This window comes from Delphinus delphis, chromosome 6, assembly GCF_949987515.2.
Source record: "Delphinus delphis chromosome 6, mDelDel1.2, whole genome shotgun sequence".
Taxonomy (NCBI): domain Eukaryota; kingdom Metazoa; phylum Chordata; class Mammalia; order Artiodactyla; family Delphinidae; genus Delphinus; species Delphinus delphis.
The window spans coordinates 104,020,375-104,042,112 of NC_082688.1; the positions used below are offsets into that span (position 1 = coordinate 104,020,375).

Consider the following 21,738-nt stretch of genomic DNA (forward strand, 5'->3'; position numbering starts at 1 on the left):
GAGAGAGTCACCACTCCTTTGCCTGAGGCCCGTTTCCCTCAGATGTCACTGTTTATACCAGAGGCCTCTCCAGGAACAAAGTCACAGAAGTTGGGAGCGCTCAGGGCCCAGTTTTCTCCGGCAGAAAACCGAGGCTTGGAGACATGGAGTGGCCGCCCAAAGTCACTCACCCGGAGTGGCAGAGCTGGCCTGACCAACCGTCTGGGTCCGCCCCGGACCGAGGGATGTGGGACTTTCAGTGCTAAAACGGGGACAGTCCCAGGCAGTCCGGAGGACGTGAGGGGCTGGGGCCGGAACCCGGGGATCCTCACTTTAACAGTCCCTCTACCCCGCAGATGGGTGAGGAAAAGGTCCAGGGCGAAAATCGAGAGCCCCCAGCCACCAGGCGGCCCCCACCGCGCGAACGATTGCTCTGGAAGAGCCTTCCTTGCGCCCCCAATCCCCAGTGCAGCGGCTCCCGGAGGCGGTCGGTGGGCGGGGCTCGGGGCCTTCCCCGCGCGAGGGGACTCCGGGGGGGCCGTGCGGGGCGCGGGGGCCCGCGGCGGCACAAAGAGGCCCGGCCGCGGCACTTTTGAAAAGAGCGAGGAAGTTGATCTGGGCCGGGGACCAAGGAGTGACGAGGAGGGAGGGAGGGCGGGCGCGCGGGGCCGGGGGCGGCCGCAGCCCTCGCCTCGCCGGCCTCCACGGGAAGCGCGGCGGCGGCATGGGCGGCGGGGCGCGGCGCCCCCAGCCTGCGACCCCGCGGACCCTCCTCTCGGCGCGCCGCCTCCGCAGCCGGGGCTCCGACGTGACTCCGGCACCGAGCCCCACTCCTGAGGGCGGCGCGTAGGGCGGCTATCGATACGTGCCCTCCCGGGACCCGTCGGCTTCAGCCCGGGTCGCACGGCCGCCGAGCCGCCTCCGGCGGGGCCCTCCCGAGGCCCCGGAGCGGGGACCATGAAAGGTAAGCCCGCCCGCGCGCGGGAGTTCCGAGGCGAGCCCCTGCGGGACCCCTCACCCTGCCCGGGCGCGGTGGGCACCTCTCTCTGAGGGCGGGCGAGGACCGGAGGACTCACCCGGTAGGAAGTGCGTGGGCTTCTCTTTCGTATCCTCCGGAGAAAGGTATTGGGAAGACAGGATGGAGCCCTGAAGTCCAGAGGCAAGGGAGAGGAGAGGGAGGATGCAGAATGTGCTCACCGTCCATTGCTCTTTCCCGAAAAGCCGTTGTAAATCCAGAGAAGTATCTGATCCCTTTAACCTGTCAGCACAGAACGATGTTACCAGCCCAACCTTCTACTAGCATCACCCCATCCGGAGGACCCATCTCAGAGGCTGCTGCGGCCCTCACCTAGCCTTTTGCCCAGCGCCAGGCCCAGGATTCTACTCCGGGAACTTCCACCCTTTCCCCAGGAGAGACCTGCGGTGTCTGGGTTTCTCAGCCCAGGCCCAGCCCTTCCTGACCTCTGAACCCTGGCTGACCGTCTTCTGACCTCCTGGGCGCAGAGCAGTAGGGGGAGATCAGTGGTGCAGGCCTGAGCTCTCCCCAGGCCAGTGGGCATCACCACAGTGGTCCTTGCAGCCAGTTCTTGGGATGGAAACAAGAACCAAACTTGGTCCCTGATGCTCATCCCTGGGCCTGGTTTACTTGAGGCCCGGGAGAGTGCACCCCTGGTCTTCACGGTCATTCTCAGGCTAAGGGAGAAACAGGCTTTGGAGTCATACTGTGGGGCAGAGAACTTCGGGGTTTTGATGCTCCCTCACCTGCTTTACGATAATCCTTCAGATAGCTTAACTGAATGTTGCAACGGTAAAGGACTTCCGGGGTCATCCGCAGGGCTTTCCGCTGTGCCGTCAGGTGGCGTTGGCGTTGGCGAAGCCGCTTCATTTGCATAGAAGGGTTTGAGGGTTCCTGTGAAGAAAAGGCTCCACGGGTAAACCTCTGATGGATCACAGCCTCCATGTTGTATAGTTGTGGAAACTGAGGCCCAAGCAGGTAGGACCAGCCTCATGGGTGTGTCACCTGTGCAGTCCCCCAGGGGCCCAGGGCACCACATGAGGATCAGTGCTCTGCTGTGGCTGTCTGGAAATTATTAATAATTTTTTAACAAGGGAGCCCAGCAGTTTTATTTTGCACTGGGCCCCGCAAATTACATTGCTGAGACTGTGGATGAGAGAAGGGACTTGCTTGAGATTCACAGCTCGTCAGGGGGACCGGCCCAGGGCTCCTGACTTCCAGGCTGGTGTGCTTGCTGATGCATACATCCCTCTTCCTTCCCTCCGGCCTCTGGTCCCTCTGTCTGTGCTTCCCGGTGGCCTCACCACGTCTTGATCTATCTGGGACGAGGCAAGCAAGTTATCATCAGCCCCAGGGAGTTCCCTTAGCAGCAGAGAGGAGCCTCACTCACCAGGTTCCTGCTCTCAGCTACCACATCTGTGCAGTGTCCTGTGCCCAGGCAGCGGTCCTGGGGCAGGTCATTACCAGAAGCCTCTGGAAAGGTCTGAGGCCACATCTCACCACAGGCTTGGGGCCCACGCCGCTCTGGACCTTGATGGTGATGGTAAGAGGCTGCACATTCTCAGAGTGGTTTGGCTCCGCCAACATTCCAGAAGAGCTCTTTGGGGGAAAACAGACCGGGGAAAAGCCAGGCAGGGCCGAAGTCCCCTGAAACGGAGGAGACACCCAGCTCCCGGGAAGGGAGTCAGGAACACACGGCCCGCCTTTCTGAAACTCAGCGAGGCAATGCGACTCCTCTAAGCGGCGGAGGAAGGAGCTGGTGTGAACAGGTATTGAGAGGAGGTCTGTGAGGAGGACCGGCTGAAGCAGGTCGTCGGGTCCCAGCGTCTTCCTGGCCTGCTGACTGGGAGGCTATGGGCTCTGAGCAAGAAACCCAAGTCCTGCCCCTCTCCCTCCTTTTCCCTCAGACGGCAGCCTCACCGCCACCTGGGGCCGAATTCCTGTCCGCTGATGCCTTCAGGGCAGCTCTTGTGTGTTTTTCCCCCACTTTTGGGAAACCTTCTAGGATCTTCCATAACCTCCCAGGGCCCGGGCCGCAGAGCTGCGGGGAAGGCGGGGTTGATTCCCAGCCCACCTCCCTGCAGGGTCTCCCCTCATCCTCCCCGGGGGCCAGGAAGAGCCAGCCCCTCTACCTGAGATGGAAAAGCCAGGGCAGGCAGTCAGTATTTGGCCTTGGGGGCATCTGTGGAGGAATCAGGATTTTTTTTACCCACGTGGAAAAAAATAAAGTGCCCAGAAGAGTGGGCTGCCCCTTCCAGGATGGCCTTCCCTGGGGGAAGCTGGCCTCAGACTGTCCTCCGAGGGCCGCACCAATCTGAGAAGCACATCTGCTGGCAAAGGTTCACTATCCCCGCTCAAAGCAAAACACGGTGATGTTATGTTTTGTGGAGGTTGGCGGGGACGATACTTAAACAAGAAAACAGGTCTGCTAAGGAGCGCTGCCACCAGTGACCAGGCGCCAGGGCCCGCTCTGCCAGCCAAGCTGTTTCCACCCTGAGGCGCCTCCTGCCCACCTGCCCACTGGCTGGCAGCCGGGCCTCCCAGGCAGCCGCATCTTTTGATGCAAGCAGGGCCCAGCTCCGGGTCCAGCCCCTCTCACACCTGAGGGGCACGCAGCTGCCACCAGCCCCTGGTGATGGGCCCGCCTTGGAGCTGCCCACTGGCTTGTCTGGGCCATTAACAGCCACCTGTGGAATTGTTCCCACATCTCCAGCGAGAGGGTCCTGTTGTGAGATCCCCTCCCAGACATGTGAGTCACCCCTCCAGAAGCGGCCTGGTTCCCTGCGAAGATGACTGATTTGAGAGTCAAGGACAGAGGCTCTAGTCCTGGCCCCGCGTGAGGCTCTGGTCAGTGTTTCCCTCTCTGGGCCTCGTTCCCCTGCTGGGTGGTCCCTGAGAACCATCTTGCTCTGATGCACTGTGACTCAGCCCAGGAGCTCCGGGCCTGAGAGCCACGTAGGGAGCAGAAGTGACTTGGTAAAGAGATGCTTGGAAGTGGGCCTACCTCATGGGCCACTATGTCCCTGGGAGACTTGGCCTCAGCTGCCATGGACGGGCAGAGCCACACCCTGCTGTTCCCCAAACCTGGGGGAAATGACCCCTCCCCACGGAATCGGGGAGCAGTGCCTACAGCCCACAGGCAAAGGGCGGGCAGGAGAGCAGGGGATCTCAGAAAACAGCAGTGTGATCCTAGGAAAATCTACCTCTTGCAACTTAGCAGGGGGGATATATCCACTCATGAATGTGCAGACTGCGTCCCTTTTGGAAGCCTGACCTCCATCCCCAGACCTCGGGACACTGGAGGGGGCCTGCGACTAGAAGGGACCGACACAGCAAAGGTGCACAGAGCCAATAAGTGGCCTGATGCGGACGAGGGGTACCCTGGGGCTCAGATGTTGGAGATCAGCTCCAAACAGACAGAGACAGACACACATACACACGCATGCGCACGTGCGCACACACACAAGCTGGTCACCTTGCCATCCAGCTGGGGTGATTTTAATCACTGAAGACTCCCACCTAAAACTAATTTGGGAGCGAGGATAAAGAATTCTAGTTCTCAGTAGATGTTGGTGGACAGCTTGGCAGTTTTCGTGAAGGACAGGCAGCTGTGCTGGGTGTTACAAGTACAGAGTTGGCAAGTACAGCAGCATGATGGACCGTGTCACTCATATATTCACTGTCTGTGTTTTGATCATGTTTAATTTAGTGTGTGTGTGTGTGTGTGTGTGTGTGTGTGTGTGTGTGTGTGGTGAGCACTGAGCCCAAGGTTGAGCCTAGCCCTGTCACACACCAGCTTTGTCGCTTTGTAACTATGATGAAGTCATTGGTGCTCCTTGGCCCTCAGTCTCATCTGCAAGTAGACTGTATGTTCTTTGAAGTTCTTTCCCGCTCTGACATTCTCCTCTAATGTTTTTCCTTTTGTGAGGGTATGTATATTTCTTTCTTTCTTTTTTTTTTTTTTTGCGGTACGTGGGCCTCTCACTGTTGTGGCCTCTCCCGTTGCGCAGCACAGGCTCCGGACGTGCAGGCTCAGTGGCCATGGCTCACGGGCCTAGCCGCTCCGCGGCATGTGGGATCTTCCCGGACCGGGACACGAACCCGTGTCCCCTGCATTGGCAGGCGGACTCTCAACCACTGCGCCACCAGGGAAGCCCGGTATGTATATTTCTATCTATCTGTCTATCTATCCACAGTTTTCCCCCAGACTAAGACTGTAATGCCCACAGGGTGGTATCCAAGTGTGAGTTTCATGAGTGTGAGGACCCTGGCTGCCTTTTTCTTGTCTCACTCTTGCACAAGGCCTGGCACTTAGGAGGTGTCCGTTATATTTGTTCAGTGGTTACATCTGAGTCCCCCACTGGGCTGAAGTTCTTAAAGGCAAGGACACCCCATGATGTCCCCAGAACCTAACACAGGTATTTGGTAAAGATTCATGCTTCTATTCAACCAGCATTTTTTTACCAAATGCCAAGTGCCCGGGCTTGTGTGTCTATGTCTGTCTAACGGCCAAAAAAGATGCAGAGAAGGGCTTAGAATTTGGACACTGTCCTTTCTCTCCAGGAGTGCACCCTTTCCTGGGACACTTATGACTTGTGCCCAAATCATTCAAAAAAAGTCTGAAAGTGGTAAGTGCATAAGAGAGGTCCCAAGGAGAGAGTTTGGGTGTTATTGGTCCTTTTCCCGTCTCTCCTCCTTTGCTGCTCCACCTCTGGAAGAGTCTGTGGTCTCAGCCGTGGACTCCCATTCATTGAACAGTCCCACCTAGTCTCAAGGATGTGATACACGGCACAGGCTGGTGATACCGGATTTAATCCTCTGAGCCCCAGACCCTTACCCGACAGTGTCCTAAACGTCTAGCTGGAGACCTGCAGACACTCCTTTAAGGTGCAGATGGGATGCCTTCACATCCAACCGAACCCAGGTTAAATAGTGGTTATTCTGGGATGTTGCCTCACACCTTTCAGTCAGCAAACATGTATCAATACCTACTTTGGGGGAGGAAGCGGCTAGTCTAAAGGGGAGCAAGGATGCCCTCCGGTGGAGACAAAACATACACACTTGAGAACCAGGGCTTCCCTGGTGGCGCAGTGGTTTGAGAGTCCGCCTGCCGAGGCAGGGGAGCGGCTGGGCCCGTGAGCCATGGCCGCTGAGCCTGCGCGTCCGAAGCCTGTGCTCTGCAATGGGAGAGGCCACAACAGTGAGAGGCCCGCGTACCGCAAAAAAAAAAAAAAAAAAAAAAAAAGAGAACCAAGTAAGCAAGGGGGATGATGTGAGGAACCAGGGAGTGGTATATACAGTAGATTGCATAGGAATCCCCAGAAAGAAAGAGCCTTTTAAGTTGGGGCAGGTCGGGAAGGCTTTAGGGAGGAGGAGAGGGTGAACAAGATTTGGATGGGGTCATCCAAGAGACAGCAGGAGCAGGAAGCATGTTGGTGAAAGCTGGGCACTGTCATTGGGTGTGTTCACCGGTGATGGGAGAGAGATTTGCCTGGAGACTGAGGGTTGGCAGAGAAATGCAGGGAGCCACAGGACCGGGAGGCCGTGAGTGCCACGCCAAGGACTCCAGCTGTGTCCTGTTGACTCCTGTTGACTTTGGAGAAGCCCTAGAAGGGTTTGTCAGGAGATGGCCTGGTTGCTACTTCTCTAATGCCCTTCCCCCATGTTGGGAAATCTCTACTTTCAGAGAAAGCAATGAGGGAAGAAGAAAATGAACCTGTAACAGAGCCAAGAGGAGCGGTTGGGGACACCGGGGGAGAAGGAGGATGTAATGTAATGGAAACCAAGAGGAGAAAGTTCCAAGAAGGACAAAATGGTCAACAGTGTGACTGTTGATGGACAGGCTTAGCTAAGGGTTATTTGATTCTGAAAAAAGTAGGCTGCAGAAACCTAGAGGGGAGTGGGTGGGTTTGAAGCAAAGGCACAGGAAGACCTTGTGTTAGAGAAGTTTCAGGAAAAGGGAGCTAAGGAGTTGAAGTAAGAAGCGGGGCCAGGCGTCAATGGTTTTTCAAGGTGGTGCTGGCCTGCCCATTGGAAGGTGGAGGGAGAGAAGAGAAGGGGAGATGGGGGCCAGGGATGAAGGAGATGGGAGTGGCTGAGCTTTGCTGTAGAAAGAAGACAGGCTAGGACTTCCCTGGTGGTCCAGTGGGTGAGACTCCACGCTCCCAATGCAGGGAGCCCGGGTTCGATCCCTGGTCAGGGAACTAGATCCCACATGCAGCAGCTAAGACCCGGAGCACCCTAAATAAATAAATAAATATTTTTTAAAAAAGAAGAAAAGCTGTCTTTATGGGGGCCCCAGGAAGGATGTAGACATAGGCTCTTTGCATTCCTAGTTGCATTTAATCTTTTTACCATATATCCCCATTATAAAAATTTTGAAAAATTCAGAAAAGGAAAAAAAAAAAATCGCACTCACCTGAACTCCTACCCCTCAGAGATAACTGACGAGATTTGGAAGAGAGTTCTTCCAGATATCCTTCAGTGTCTATTTGCACATGGATTTTTTTCACATAAGTAAGATTATACTACTAATAACATGGCTTATTCTATGTATGTATTTATAAAATTCAGCAATAGAACCTAGATATCTTCCCTAGGCAGTAAGTATAGATCTGCATTCTTTTTATTGGCTGCATAATATTCCATAGTATGGCTTTACAATAATTTCTTTAACCAATCCCTTATCAATGGGCATTTAAGGTATATACATTTATCCTCAGGTTTATCATAGCATGCAGTGATAATCTTTACATCTCCATCTTTGCCAAGTGGTATACATATTCCCTTAGAAAAAATTCCTGGAAGGGGGTTGCTGAGTGAAAAGGCATGCTCTTTTGAAGTTTGGCTGTCATCAAAAAGAACACAAATAACAAATGTTGGTGAGTACATGGAGAAAAGGGAGCCCTTGTGCACTTCTGACAGGAATGTAAATTGGTGTAGCCACTATGGAAAACAGTATGGCCGTTCCTCAAAAAACTAAAAATAGAGCTACCATATGATCCAGAAATTCCACTCCTGGGTATATATCTGAAAAACCCCCACTAATTCAAAAAGATATATGCACCCCAAAGTTCTAACAGCATTATTTACAATAGTCAAGATAAAGAAACAACCTAGGTGTCTTGTCAACAGATGAATGGATAAAGAAGATGTGGTACATATATATACACATGCACACACACATATATACACAATGGAATATTACTCAGCCATATAAAAGAATGAAACTTTGCCATTTGCAACATGGATGGACTGGGAGGGTATTATGCTGAGTGAAATAAGTCAGAGAAAGACAAATACTGTAATGACATCACTTATATGTGGAATCTAAAAAATACAGCAAACTAGTGACTATAACAAAAAAGAAACAGACTCACAGATATAGAGAACAAGCTAGTGGTTACCAGTGGGGAGAGGGAAGGGGGGAGGGGCAAGACAGGAGTAGGAGATGAAGAGGTACAAGCTACTTGTATAAAACAAGCTACAAAGGTATATTGTACAGCACAGGGAATATAGTCAGTGTTTTATAGTAACTATAAATGGAATACAATCTTTAAAGGTTGTGAGTCACTATGCTGTACACCTGTAACTTATATAATATTGTACGTCAACTGTACTTCAGTCGAAAAAAAATGAAGTTTGGAAGTAGAGTCCACACTGTGCTTCCAGGGCACGAGGGCCCATCTCCACACACCCTCATCTACACTGGGTTTAAGGGGTAGGCACCTGGAGGAAGTTAGGGCAAGATGACGAACTTAAACCTAATGCGTTTGATCTTTTCAGAAAGGGAGGTAGTGAGCTCATCTTTGGAGCATGAGGTGGGCTGAGAAGAAGAGGAATAGTGGGTGAGGATGCAGATGGGAAGATCTGACCGGCGACAGAGCCACACCAGTGTCTGACATGCCCCCACGGGGCTGGGTCCCCAGTGCAGTGCAGAGAGAAAGGCCTGGGGAGTCAAAGGCAAAAGGGCCAGGAGAGAAAGCTAAAGGCTCCCGGGAGCCGAAGGTGATCCTGGGGTCCAGACTGACTGCCTGCGAGAAGCAGGAGTATAAAGACTTAGTGCAGGGGATTAGGAAAAACAGCGGGAGAGGGTGCAAGAAGGGAGCTTGCGATCATGCAGACAGAACAGCAGTTAGGTTTACCCCAGAGGATGTGCAGGCTGAGCTGCGGCCAACGTGGAGATGAGACCTACAGATTCCAGGTCAAGGAGGCCTGCGGTCTAGAGACCCAGTGGGCTTTCAACATGTTCCCTCCATTAAAGCTGGTGGCGGGAGACAGGATGAAGAAATCATTGAATCCAGGTGAGGCACTTATCCAGAACAGTATTCCCCAATGTGGGTGCACCTCTGACTGCCAGTTCCATTGGATTTAATAGATCATTGTTTTCAAGAATGGCAAGAAATTCTACAGTGAAATAAGTTTGAGAAACACAGAATTAAACACAGATAGAGATGGGCTTTTTTTGCAGAATTTTTCAAAATTTGTACTATGTGAATGCGAGTCTCGAGAGGGTGATGGAAAACGCAGCATTTTCCAGATTTACTTGATCAAAGAACCCCTTTTCACAAAGAATATTTTGAACTAGTGCTCTGTAGGACGTGTTTTTGAAAACTGAACTTCTTGAAAGTTGGAAATTGGTCCTGAGAGTGACAGGCATTAGGAAAGAGAGAGAAATGACAGCAGCAATTCAAGTGGGATAGAAAAACAATCCTAATAAAAATGGCTGTTGCTACCATTTATCAAGTATTTACTGTGTACCAGGTGCTTTTTGTATGTTGTCTCATTTTCACAGCAGCTCTGTGCAGGAGATGGTATTCTCACTATTTTGCACACAGAGCCCAGAGAGGGGAAGGAGAATCCCCTGCGAGGGAATACATGACTGGAAGTGGTGAAAAGCAGAGAGTGAGGGGTTTGAAGGCCCAGAGGTAACAATCAAGATCAAGAAACTCATGATTCCCACCCCTCCCACCCTACTGGGTTTGTGGGGTTCAGGATCGATGGAGGAGCTGCTGTCTCCAAGAGGAGACCATTGTGTATGTGATGGGGGACGGTTAAGGTCTGTTGTACTGAGTGAATAGCTGGGGTTCTCTTCTGAAATAGAGGTTATACAACCCCTTGAAGGGGTACAGTCATCCCTCTATATCTGCAGGGGATTGGTTCCAGGGTCCCCCACGGATACCAAAATCCAAGGATACTCAAGGCCCTTATATAAAATGGCATAGTTTTTGCATATAACCCACACACATCTTCCCATATACTTTAAATCACCTCTAGATTAGTTATTACACCTAATACACTGTAAATGCCTGTGTAAATGTAAATGGTTGTAAATACACTGTAATTGCTATGTAAATAGTTGCTGGTCACTCAGCAAGTTCAAGTTTTGCTTTTTGGAACTTTCTGGAAAATTTTTTCCAAATATTTTCTAACCGCGGTTGGTTGAATCCGCAGACGTGGAACCCACGAGTACGGGTTGGCATTTGGAGTCGTCGCAGATAACCAGGGATTGCTACTGGCATTCAGTGGGTCAGAACGCCAGATGTCTGCTCGGCGTGGGTAAATCCTGTCTAATGGAGACCTGTGCCACTCAAATGCCAGGAGTGCCCCAGTTAGAATACTGAGGGCAAGAAAGGGGAGGAAAGTCATTTAGGATAAAGAGGGAGATCGCCCACAACCTCTGTGGTTATAGGAACCGTGGAAGACAGCAGATGCTGGGGGCTGGGGGCTGGCCCTGAGGATACAGGCAGAGGTGGCAGCAAGGAGAGGAAATGCCTGTCCCAAGAGCATCAAATGTGGATTTTAGGAATGAAGGAGCAGAAAAGAGGCGACAGTCACAAGGGAGCAAATCACGACACCTTGCTGAGCAGGAGAATCTGAAAGGGAAGGACCAGATCATCAGAGCAGAGAGGGACAGACTGATTCCCATCCGAATATAAACATACCCTCAGCGGAAGCCTGTGGGGAGGGGGTCATGGCAGAAGGGTTCCAATGAAAACAGTTTTGCCACCTTAATTATAGCCTTCTCCGACCATAAACTACAATTATTCTGCAACTTTAAATATAGCATTGGCTCCTGAGAAGACTCCGAAAACTTTATTTTTACTGACCCAATTGGCTGTTTTGAAAACCCACTCTTTGAACTCTGTAGAAGATAATCATCAAAATATGTTCCTTGAAGTTCCCAGAGAAAGACCTTTTCTTCAGTTCCTCGAATCTCTCCCCCCTTGCTGACTCTGACGGAAGACTGCAGTCCCTGAAAGGCTAAAGAGTGAATCAACACCGCATGTTCAGTCAACCGAAAGCTGGACTCTGCGACCACAGTTGAGTTAGCAGTTGGTGAACAGGTCGGGGCTATTTTCCACCTCCAGAGGGACAAGTGAACCCGGCTCAGCCCCAGCAGAGCCAGAAGTCATGCCCAGCCATGTGCCGACTCTGGCACCTTCAAATCAAACTCTCTGCAACGTGGCTCTGTGGGAGCTGAGGCTTGAAAAAAGCAAGGGAGTTCCCTTGTGGCGGCCTTTCTGATATTTGAGTTGGAGAATGTGACCATAGGTATGGGAGAAACAGAGGTTCTTTCAAGTCTCCGGTGGTTGCCACTACTTTATGAGTCTGGGCTTGCAGCGCTGTCTTCGAAGGCTAATTTTTTTTTTTTTTTTTTTAATTCACTGCCTGGAATTTGGGTAGAGATCGCTAGCTGAGGAGTGGGGCCCGGCAGTGCCTCCAGTGGGTCATTCATGGGCCTGGCTTCTTCATGACAGGGATGAGAATGCTCCCTCATGACAGCTCCAATCCCTTGGGGCCTCTGGAACAGGGGAGGCTGAAACTGGCTCACAGAGTCTTCGATGTTTGCTACCCAGAGCAGCAGGCTTGTCTCAAGAGAGGGGTTTTCCTGAATACTTAAGGTTCCAGGCATTACCCTAGCTTTGCCAGTGCCCTTTCCCAAGCCCACCCCCTCCTGTCCCAGTGGCCTTTCTCCTGGAATCAGCAAAATGAAAAAAAAAAAAGAAGAGTACACAAAGAGAGACAGAGAGAAGGCAACAGAGGCTACTTCTGCCTTCCTGGAAAGGTGGCCTCTTTTCAGACAACTGTGGCGACATCGTCCACCATTCCAGGCACCTGGCAGCCCACACTGACATGCAGGTGCTTCCCAATTTTCAGCATGTCAAGAAGTGCTCAGTTTCATGGATGGTTTACGTATGATGCAGGAAGGAACCACAGCCTGATTTGAGAGGGCCATAAACATGCTGGTGGTATTCTAAAGTGATTAACTGGACACATGGAAAAAATTAACCACCACCCACCCCCCCAAAACAGGGAGGCCTTTTAGCTTTAGGAGAGGAAAATCATATCCCTTGTTCCAGCTCTGAGAAAGGGAGGGGAAGTAGATGCTAAATTTTGCTGCACCGCCCCCAACCTAGCCTTTCATTCCTTTTCAATCCAGACATTAGGCCCCTCCCTGTATATTCATTTTAAGTCTCTGCTGCTTTAAGCCTTTGCATCTTCAATGCATCAGAACTCCCCAACACTCCCTAGCCAGGGAGAACTCTAAGAATAAACCATCTTTAAACCATATTTTAATTCATTAATCTTTTTTTTTTTTTTTTAGTAAAACTGAGCTCTTAATTAAAAGGGCAGAAGTTAACAATTAACTAAGGATGCAGGCCTTCTCAAAAGGTCAGTAAACCCATCTTTTTTGAACACCCGCTATGAGGTCAGCCCTGTGCTGAAAGAGGCTGAGGGAAGATTTCCTGACCTCATGGGGATGACAAACCACTGGCAGGCCAGACGTGTAAACAGATGCTGAGCCTGGATGGAAGAGGCCTTCCCGAGCTCCGTGGCCTGTCTGCGCTGGGTGTGTGTAACTCTGCAAGCGCTCTATATGTGCATTTGCATCTTGCTTCAGATCCCTGGGCATTCCGGAGCCTCTAACTAGCTGACAGATGACTTAACCTCTGCCAGCCTTTGTAACATGACAGGTGGGCTCTGTGACTTGTAAGTTTCCTTCCCACTCCCTCTCTCTGAAAGCTCTGGAAAGCTGGGGCACCCAACACTCAGTCACATGGCCCCAGAAGGCATGGGAACACTCAGTCACATGGCCCCAGAAGGCATGGGAACAGGCAGCATGGGAGATGCCGAGCGGGGTGGAGAATTCTTTTCCTGTCTCTGCTGACCCCACTTGGTCCAGTGCAAGGGGAGAGTACAGATCCTGTCTCATCGATCATCCTCTCATCAGTCATAGCCTCTGTCCCTCAAGCCCAGCTCCTCTCAATTCTTTATGCCTGTTTCCTCATCCTTCCTCTGACTGGCTCAGTCTTGGTGTAATGCGAGTATAATGAGTGCGTGCTTGCACAGGGTTTGGCTTCTAAGAGTCTCGCAAAGCTTTGGATTATGTCCTCATTCAGATGAACAAGGCTGAAGTGGAACAGTTGCTATAGCGTTCCAGCCATAGGTAAATTAGGGGTCCCCAGGGTCCTTGGCTCAGCGCTAGTAAACAGGAAGTTGGAAGGATTAGAAAGAGAAGAGCTCTTTGGGGATGGGACCCGGGGAGGGGGGACGGTGGGGAGAGGTGGGGCTGTGAGTTATGGAGCTGTGACGTCAGCAAAGGGAAAAAGGGAATAGGGCCAAACATTTGCGAAGCCCCTCATCTAAAGAGAGCTGAGATCGCGCTGGCCATCATTCCCCTCCCCGCGGGCGGCTCCGCAAAGCATCGGACGGGTCTCGGTGAATTCTCACTTGCTAATGACTGCCAATCTAGGGGCTCTCGGTGGGAGAGCAGAGTTATGACAGAGCTGTGTTTTTTCCGAGGGGGTGTTTGCTGAAGGTTGGTGTCCATCTTGCTTGATTTAAGTCTTCCCAGATTCCCTGCAAAGGCTATAAACAGGGAAGTGATGAAATTGACCCTGGAGCCAGAAGAGGGAGGAGGCCTAGTCACAGGGGCGGGCACGCAGGCACCACCAGGGGTGGAGAGAGATGAGAAACACAGGCCTAGGAGGAGTCTGTGCTCCAAGGAGTGGAAAGAATACCTCCCTGAGGGGCCCCCGGGGCTGCGGTAAATCCAACAGCCCACAGCGTGGTTCCGGCTGAAATCATCTGGGGGGTGAGAGGGTGCCGCTAGTTAGGGCGAGGGTTTGGTCTGACACAGCACAGAAAGCACCGCCTCGCCTGTGGCGCTCGTTTATGGGGAAGCGATGGCAGTCCTGGTAACATTCCAGGCGACGTTATGCTCTTCAACTGTCGGCAGATTGATGATAGGGTGACAGCCTTAAGACACAAAGCGGGGCTCAAGAGGTTGATTTCTTAGGATACGTATAAAGGGTACCAGTCATGTCAGCCTTCCTTCTGCTACTGTACCCACCCTCCTCCAAAGCGTGCACACACACACACACACACACACACACACACACTACACACACACGAGAACACACTAACTGTATCAGACAGAGGCTACCTGCAGTTTGTTACTGTGGAGAGGAAACTCAAGCATGAAATTCAGGAGGCTTTGCCACTCTTACAGATCAGGGGTCTTGGCCTTCCCCAGTCAATAGAAATTGATCAGAGGCCAGACAAGAAATTCAGGCAAGGCTTTACTGGGGCCCCTGAAACCACAGGTTTCCTTGCTTGCTCCCCGACGGGGGTGGGGTGTGAGCTTGTTTCTTATATGGGGTGAGGGTAGGGGTGTGTCCATGGGGCAGGCCGGAGGGATGGCTTAGGAGTTTTGCCCACCCCTTAGGTGGTGTTGCATGCAGGGGGCACGTGCAGTACCCTGCTTTTGCTCCCAACACCCTGTTTTTGCTTCCGGCTCTTCAGAAGTGGCAGTTGGGGTTTTTTTTTGGTCTTCGGTATCTTTATGTCCGTCACTTGCCCCAACTGTGCATGCACGCAGTTCTTTTTAGCCCCTTATAGTTTCTTTGTATGTTATTGCTGGAGGAGACGTTTCTGTCCAGGTGCAAGCACTGCAGCAAAGGGTCCCAGGTCCCAGCCTGTCTCATCACTAGCTGTCCCTGTGGCTTTAGCCAGGCATTCAAAGTTAACCCTCCTCCTCCTAACTCAGCTTCCCCATCTGTAAAACTGGGAGAATAACTTCTCACCCTGTCTCTCTGTCAGGCTAGCTGTGGGGATAAAGGGTATGAACCCAGGTCTCTGCCTTCCCCCCGCATTAACTCAGAGTCTCTGAGGGTAGGGGGCTGACCTTGGTCTTTGCACCGGGCTTCTCCATGATTACACGTGCAGGCATAGACCCCCTACCAGGAAGGGTAACACAAAACCATTCATAGTCCCATGCGAAATTGTGTTTGTTGAGCACTTCTCTGTGCCAATCCCTGTGCTAGGGGCTTCGGGTAAAGCAGAGAAAAAGACCGACACAGTCCCTACCCTCAGATCTTAGACACTGAGGAAGAGAGCTGTCGGATAAATAATAACAGGTATACTGCATTCCACAAAGGGAAACTACAGACCACGTGGAAGAACGTGTAACAAGCAAGAGACTTCCTCCAGTCTGGGAGCTCGGGGAAGGCTGCTAGGAGGCGACATGTAAGTCGTGACCTGGAGGACAAGCAGAGGGCACTCATGGCAGTGATGGTGGCATCTTTCATTTGGGGTTACCCACAGTCCCTCCCCGACTGAGCCCGTTCAGGGCTGCCCTCACTTATCGGGCATTCCTTGCCCACTCTGCCTCTTGGCTCCCGGGTAGGTCACAGTGGTCACGACAGCACAGCACTTGGGAAATGAGGCTGCTTCCGGGTCATTGCCAGAGAACCTGAGAACCATGGCCAGTCCTGGGCCCAGCCCCCTTCATTTCTACCTGCTCACCTTGTAGTCACAGGAGCAAGGATTCTTAGCATTTGTAGAACCTTGTCTCGTTACTCTGAGTGGGGAGTGGGTGCGGTAGAGAAGACTTCCGAGTTCAGATCTCAGCTTCACCACATATCCTGGGTGCTGTTAAGCAACACTCTTAACTTCTCTGAACCGCAGTCTTTTTGCCTATGAAAGTGGTACTACCGACTCTAAAGTTTATAGCATCGTTGTGAAGATTGCCCCAAGGCAAGATCCAACCCTTCATCACTTTAAAAAGGGAACAAAGAAAAACAAAAATTGGAGCTTCTACTTCTAGCATTACCAACTTAAAATATTCCTGGGTTATAAAGTTTAAGTGCCTGATAAACTACAAGCAAACTGCTAAATGCATAGCTAGAGTTGAAAGAAAACGGGAAATCCCTAGGGGCCAAGCCAAAAACACCCCTTAAAATTAGGGACTGAAACCAAACGAGTCCACAAATGCAGGAGCTGGATGTTAGGAATCTCTAGACTTGGGTGCAGGAGAAGACAAGGCTGTGAGAGGCACAAGGGGCACTTGTGGACTTTTGCTGAACCAAAGACCTCACAGCATAAAACTCCAACCCTAGAAGATGCTGCTTCCAGGTGCTGTCACCCTGGGACAGCCATTCTGGTTGGGGTTATTATTTTTTTTGGCCCCATTGTTTTCTGATGGGCCATGGTCTTCCTACTGTTTGGTCAGCGCCCAGACCTGTGGTTAATGATTTTGAGTCTCACCCCAGCCAGTCTGCTCCTTGAAAAGGGGGGAGGGGAAGGGAAAGAGGCTAGATGCGAAATCTACCTGCTAGAGAGCTGACAAGGAAATGGGATATCTCCAGACAAGCCAGGTGAGGGGAGGGGGGCGGTGCTGGGTTAACACAGGCTTGCCCTCACCTGGTCTGGGGATCTAGTATATATTCTATGTGCACACTTGGGTGATCCAATCTAAGGAATCAAACCACAGTGATCCCAGATCGGTAGCTCCCCTGGCACCTGGCAAAAGTCTAGGAAATGCCCTCTGGAAGAAAGAGTTTTGAACACAGACCCCTCAGGATCCACTGTTTAATCAGGGGCTACAATATGAATGCCCTTCCACACCTCCCCACCCCCTGGAGTGCATTATGGTGGCCCCAAAGCTATGCACACACAAGCTTTAACAATTTTCAGAAATAAATATAATGAAACATCTGCAAGACACATGATGATAGGTTATGTTCTCATCAAAACCTTCTGTGAAAAGAAAAATCAACAGTTCAACAGAAAAATGGGCAAAGGCTACATATAGTTAATTCGTGGAAAGGCATGGTTAGTAAGCACTTGAAAATGTTCCATTTCACGAATAATTCTTAAAAGTGCAAAATAAAATACGGAGATTCTTTGAGTTAAACTCATAAAGACATTTATTTTTTATAAGACTCATTGGGGCAGGACTAGTATATCAGTATATATTCGTATGCTGTGTGGGTGGAAGTGTCATTTGTGTGCCCTTTCTAGATGTCAGTTTGTTCATTGGTTTCTAGAACATTAAAATGTTCTTACAATCTGCTCCAGTCAATTCACTTTTAGAAAACTGTCTAAATAAAGCCCTATATGTGCATAACATTTTACGTATAAGGATTTTCACTGTGGTATTATCCATACACACACTTATTGCATATGCACACAGACACATAAATTTTTCCTGAAGCTCTTGAGGGTAAGTTACATACATCATGGTTCTTTACTTCTGAATATTTCAGTGTGGATTTCCTAAGAACAGGAATATGATCAGGGTACAATTATGAACTTCATGAATGTGCTTCAGTTCTTTATCTAATGTACCATATGTATCCCGATGTTCGTTGATCAGATAATAACCTCGATGGGTTTTCTTTTCCCTCCAGGCTCTAGCAGGCTCTAGCTTAACATTAAGGATTGCATTTGGTTGTCATGTCTCTTCACCTTTCAACTGTCTTTTTTGACTCTAATATTTTTGAAAAATACAGCCCCCCCCCCAACTTTTAAAAATACAATGCTTACATTGTGTTTTTCTCATGTTTCTTCATGATTCGATTGTGGTTATGCACCCTTGGCCAGCAACTTACGTAAATGATGGTGTGTGCTGGTCAGCGTTGCCTGATTTCCCCACTATGTAATTACTGGGTTTTTTCCTCCCTTGCAACTAATAAGTAGTCTGTAAGCAGACAGTTTAAGGCCATGGATAAAGGCTTATACGTAAGCATACATATATACTGTTCTTCATCAAAATTTTCCCAAGAGGTGGCGTCCACTCATGGTTCTAACATGATCTGGCCTTTATCATGATGATTGCAGTCCCAACTCCAGCAGTAAGAAGAGCCCTCCCTTCTCCCTACCTGTCTGTCTGTCTATCATTGGTATGGATTCCTGTTTCTTCAATGACTTGTAATTTCATTATCATACTTAATTATTTTAGTGCTCAAATTGTCCCAGATTTGGCCAGTGGGGGCATCTTCAGGCTGGTTTCTATTTCTTTTTGATATGCCCCTATCATTTTTTTTTGAGCATTCCCTTAATTTCTGAAATAGCAAGGTGTTCTAGATTCATCTTCTACCTACCCTCTGCCCCAACCCTAAAATCAGCCATTTCTTTAAGAAGCCTGGGTTCCTTTTAGTGGGAAATGGTATTAGAGACCAACTGGATTGCTAGGGGTGTTCAGGGCTATTTTGGTGTCTTTGCTTCCTGGACCTTTCAACAAACAAATTTATATGCACACACATAGCTACAAATATAGATGCATCTATGCCTATATATGAACATAAACAAATATGTACACACATAAACATATTTTAGAAATTACTAATTCCCACTGATACCTTCAAATTTCAGTCCAGCTCCAAGGGGTTCTTATTTGTCTCTCCCGTTGTATATTTCTGCATCCCTTTTTTCACAGTGAGAACCCTGGGTCCAAACCACATCAATGCATTTACTCTATTTGCTGAATCTTGAATTAATGTAAAATAACTTTGGAATTGCTTTACCCATGCTACACCAAGAAATAAAATTGCTTTAAAAGTTCAAGATTTGTTTGCACTTCTTCCCCAATCCTATGTTATCACATCCTAGACTGAGATTACAGAGTCCAAACTGTGTCATAATTTACTTAGATTAGTTCCTCTTTCCTTTTTTTTCCCCACGTAGTATGTTTATTGTATTTATTCAAGCAAGCAACGCTGATTTAGTTCCAAGTATTTTTATTAATAAAATTGAATTTTTTGAATATGTAAGATATTAACATGTTTTCAGAAGTCAAACTATACAAAAAAATTATATTCAGAGAACTGTGACTCCTTCGTATATCCCTTTCCCCCACCCCATCCATTGTAGAAAACAACTTCATTGTTTTTCAGTTTGCTTTTCCTGTTTATCTTCTTTTAACGATAAGTAGATATATGCGTGTTTTCTTATTTTCCCTTCTTTCTTACAAAAAAGTGACATACCATGTGTGCTGCTTGGCTGTTTTCATTTAATATCTCTTGGAAACGACTCCACATCGGTTAATAGAGATTTCCTTATTCATTTGTATAGTTGCACTGAGCCCCATTGCGTGTATACATGCCATCGTGTGTTAACCGATCTCCTATAGCTGCACGTTTAGATAGTTCCCAAATTTTGTAATTACAAGTAATCCTGTAATGAATAACCTTGTCACATATATTTTCAGATTGTTGGAGGTCTGTATTCTGGACAAATTCATAAAAGTGTGGTTGCTGTGTTGAAGGGTAAATGCATCTGCTAAACCCCCGCTCCACAAGCTTTGGGCCATTTTGCATTCAGACCCCAACTCCCCCCACCACCTAGGCCAACAACGCGTATTGTCCTCTGCATCTTTGTCAATGGGATGGGTGAGAAATATTATCACAGTGTCGTTTTAAGTTGCATTTGTCTTATGAGTAAAGTTGAACATCTTTTAAATTATTCAGGGGCCATTTTTGTATCTCTTTTCGTAATTGCCTGTTTGGGTCTTTTGTTCATTTTTCTGTAGGATTTTTGGTCCTTTATTTCCTCAATTTTTAAAAGCTCTTTATAAATGTGGTATATTAGCTCTTCATCTGTGAGGTATGCTATGGATATTTTCTCCCTGCTTGTCATTTGCTTTTATGGCCGTGCAAAAGTGTTGTTTTACTAGCATGTAGTCAAATGTATCGATCTTTTCTTTTATTGCCTCTGGATGTCCAGGCGTAGCTTAAAAAATCCCCCCGCCAGCTATCTGCCAGGCAATTTAGTTGTCATCGTAAGCTTGCACCCCGACTTCCCAGCACAGAAGCCCTGGTCAGCTCGATGCAGACCACCTCATTTCTCAAACACCCACTTGGAGGTCCGGCTCATTCTGCCAATACTGGACATCTTTCTTCTGGTCATTCATAAAAAGAGCAGATCTTGTAAGGAGGAAGGGCTAGGCAGTGTCTGGGGGAATGGGAGCAATCTTCTGAAGGAGGGAATACATCACTTAGGTCTTATTTAGAGAGCACGTGATCCCAGGGAACGAGCAGGGCATCAGCCTTCTGGCATGAGATCTGTTCCAGCCACGGTCCCTTCCACCCCCTGGCACGTCCTGCACAAGGCAATGTGTGAGGCAGAGGCTGTGCCCATCCCGTGTCCTCACACTGCCAGCTCCTCTCCGAAGCCCCCCGGCTGGGCTGGATGCAGAGTCTTGGCGGGGACTGTGCTGGGGCCAGATTCGCCCTTGTCCCTGCAGAAGCAGAATCCTGCTTCGGTTACAGCGTGTCAGGGAATGGAAGGGAGCTGAGCCAAAACAAGCAGCCTTTTCTTACTCCACCCCAGGGGTCTGAACAAGGCACAGATAGAGAAGGCACCTGGGCTGGCCTGCGTGTCTTTACCAGTTTGCCAGAGATCATGAACTCTCCTCCCCCAGAGGTGTTGGGACATCCCAGTTCCTCAGCCACTTGATTCTGACCTCCATCCTTCTTTGCTCTGCTTGCTGTCAGGTCACCTGGAGCTCAGGTGGGCTGACTTGGACCCAGGGGCGGGGGTGGGCACAGGGTGTGGGGACAGTAGAAGAATGGGGCAGCTGGAGAGGGGTGGGCGTGGCTCCCCAGCCTGGGTCTGACAGCTCTGGCTCCATCACAGTGAGGTCAGCCGCTGGCGACGGAGATGCGCTGTGTGTTACAGAAGAGGAGCTGGCAGCCGACGACGACGAGGACATGCCGTCCTTCCCGTGCACACAGGAGGGTAAGGGCTCCGGGCTGATCCCAGGCTGGGGACAGACTTGTCTGTCTGCATGGCTTCAAAGCCCTGGCTGTGCCTTCCCCGCTGCTCCCTGGAAGCATTGCATGGGCCTGGGTTATGCGGTACAGATGAAGTCCGAGTTGGACACACGTGACCTCTGTCTCCAGGGCTCCTCCTCAGACCTGCCCGGGACCATCTCCCCCAGGGCCTCTCTTCCAGCTGGCCCAGAACTGTCCCCTTCGTTGTATCCCATGCCCATCAAGTGGCCCGTCCTTCTCAGGCCCACAGGACCAGTTTGGCATGGGGCTGATCTGAGAAACGAACGCCCTCCGAACTGTTATTTGCAGTAGGGCTTCCTGGTGGATTTCGGTAGAGGTTAGAGCAGCTGTTCTCAATCTTGGCTGTGTACTGTAACCACCCAGGGACGCCTGAGACCGACCCTTAGAAATTCTGATCTCTTTAGGTCTGGAGCGTGGATGGGCATCAGGGTATTTAAACATTCCTGGTACTCATAATGTGCAGCTGAAGTTGAATCCATCTTAGAAATTTCACAGCTGGGAGCATCACAGCTTTCCTGCTGGCCATTGGCCACCTCCCAGAGCTACCAGGAACACCTTCTTCCAACCTTCCTCTATAACAAGGACCAACTGATACACTGGAATCATCCGTTTGGCTTCCAGGAGAACTTCTGGTTACCTGCAAAGTTTGGGGACTGGCGACCA

The 21,738-nt window shown here is 50.0% G+C and overlaps 1 protein-coding gene across 3 annotated transcripts in view; it reads left to right on the plus strand.

Annotated features, from left to right (window-relative positions):
* Positions 1–636: 636 nt before the first annotated feature.
* Positions 637–21,738, plus strand: part of SCARA3 (scavenger receptor class A member 3) — a 42,417-nt gene continuing 21,315 nt past the window's right edge. Inside the window, exons 1-3 of one of the 3 annotated variants that reach the window (XM_060015221.1) lie at positions 638–943; positions 12,603–12,670; positions 20,918–21,019. In XM_060015221.1, the coding sequence (XP_059871204.1) occupies positions 12,652–12,670; positions 20,918–21,019 (121 nt within the window). In that variant the 5' untranslated portion in view covers positions 638–943; positions 12,603–12,651. Of the gene's footprint in view, positions 944–12,602; positions 12,671–19,639; positions 19,672–20,917; positions 21,020–21,738 lie in introns of those variants that run through there. The other 2 variants (XM_060015222.1, XM_060015223.1) reach the window with 2 other exon arrangements.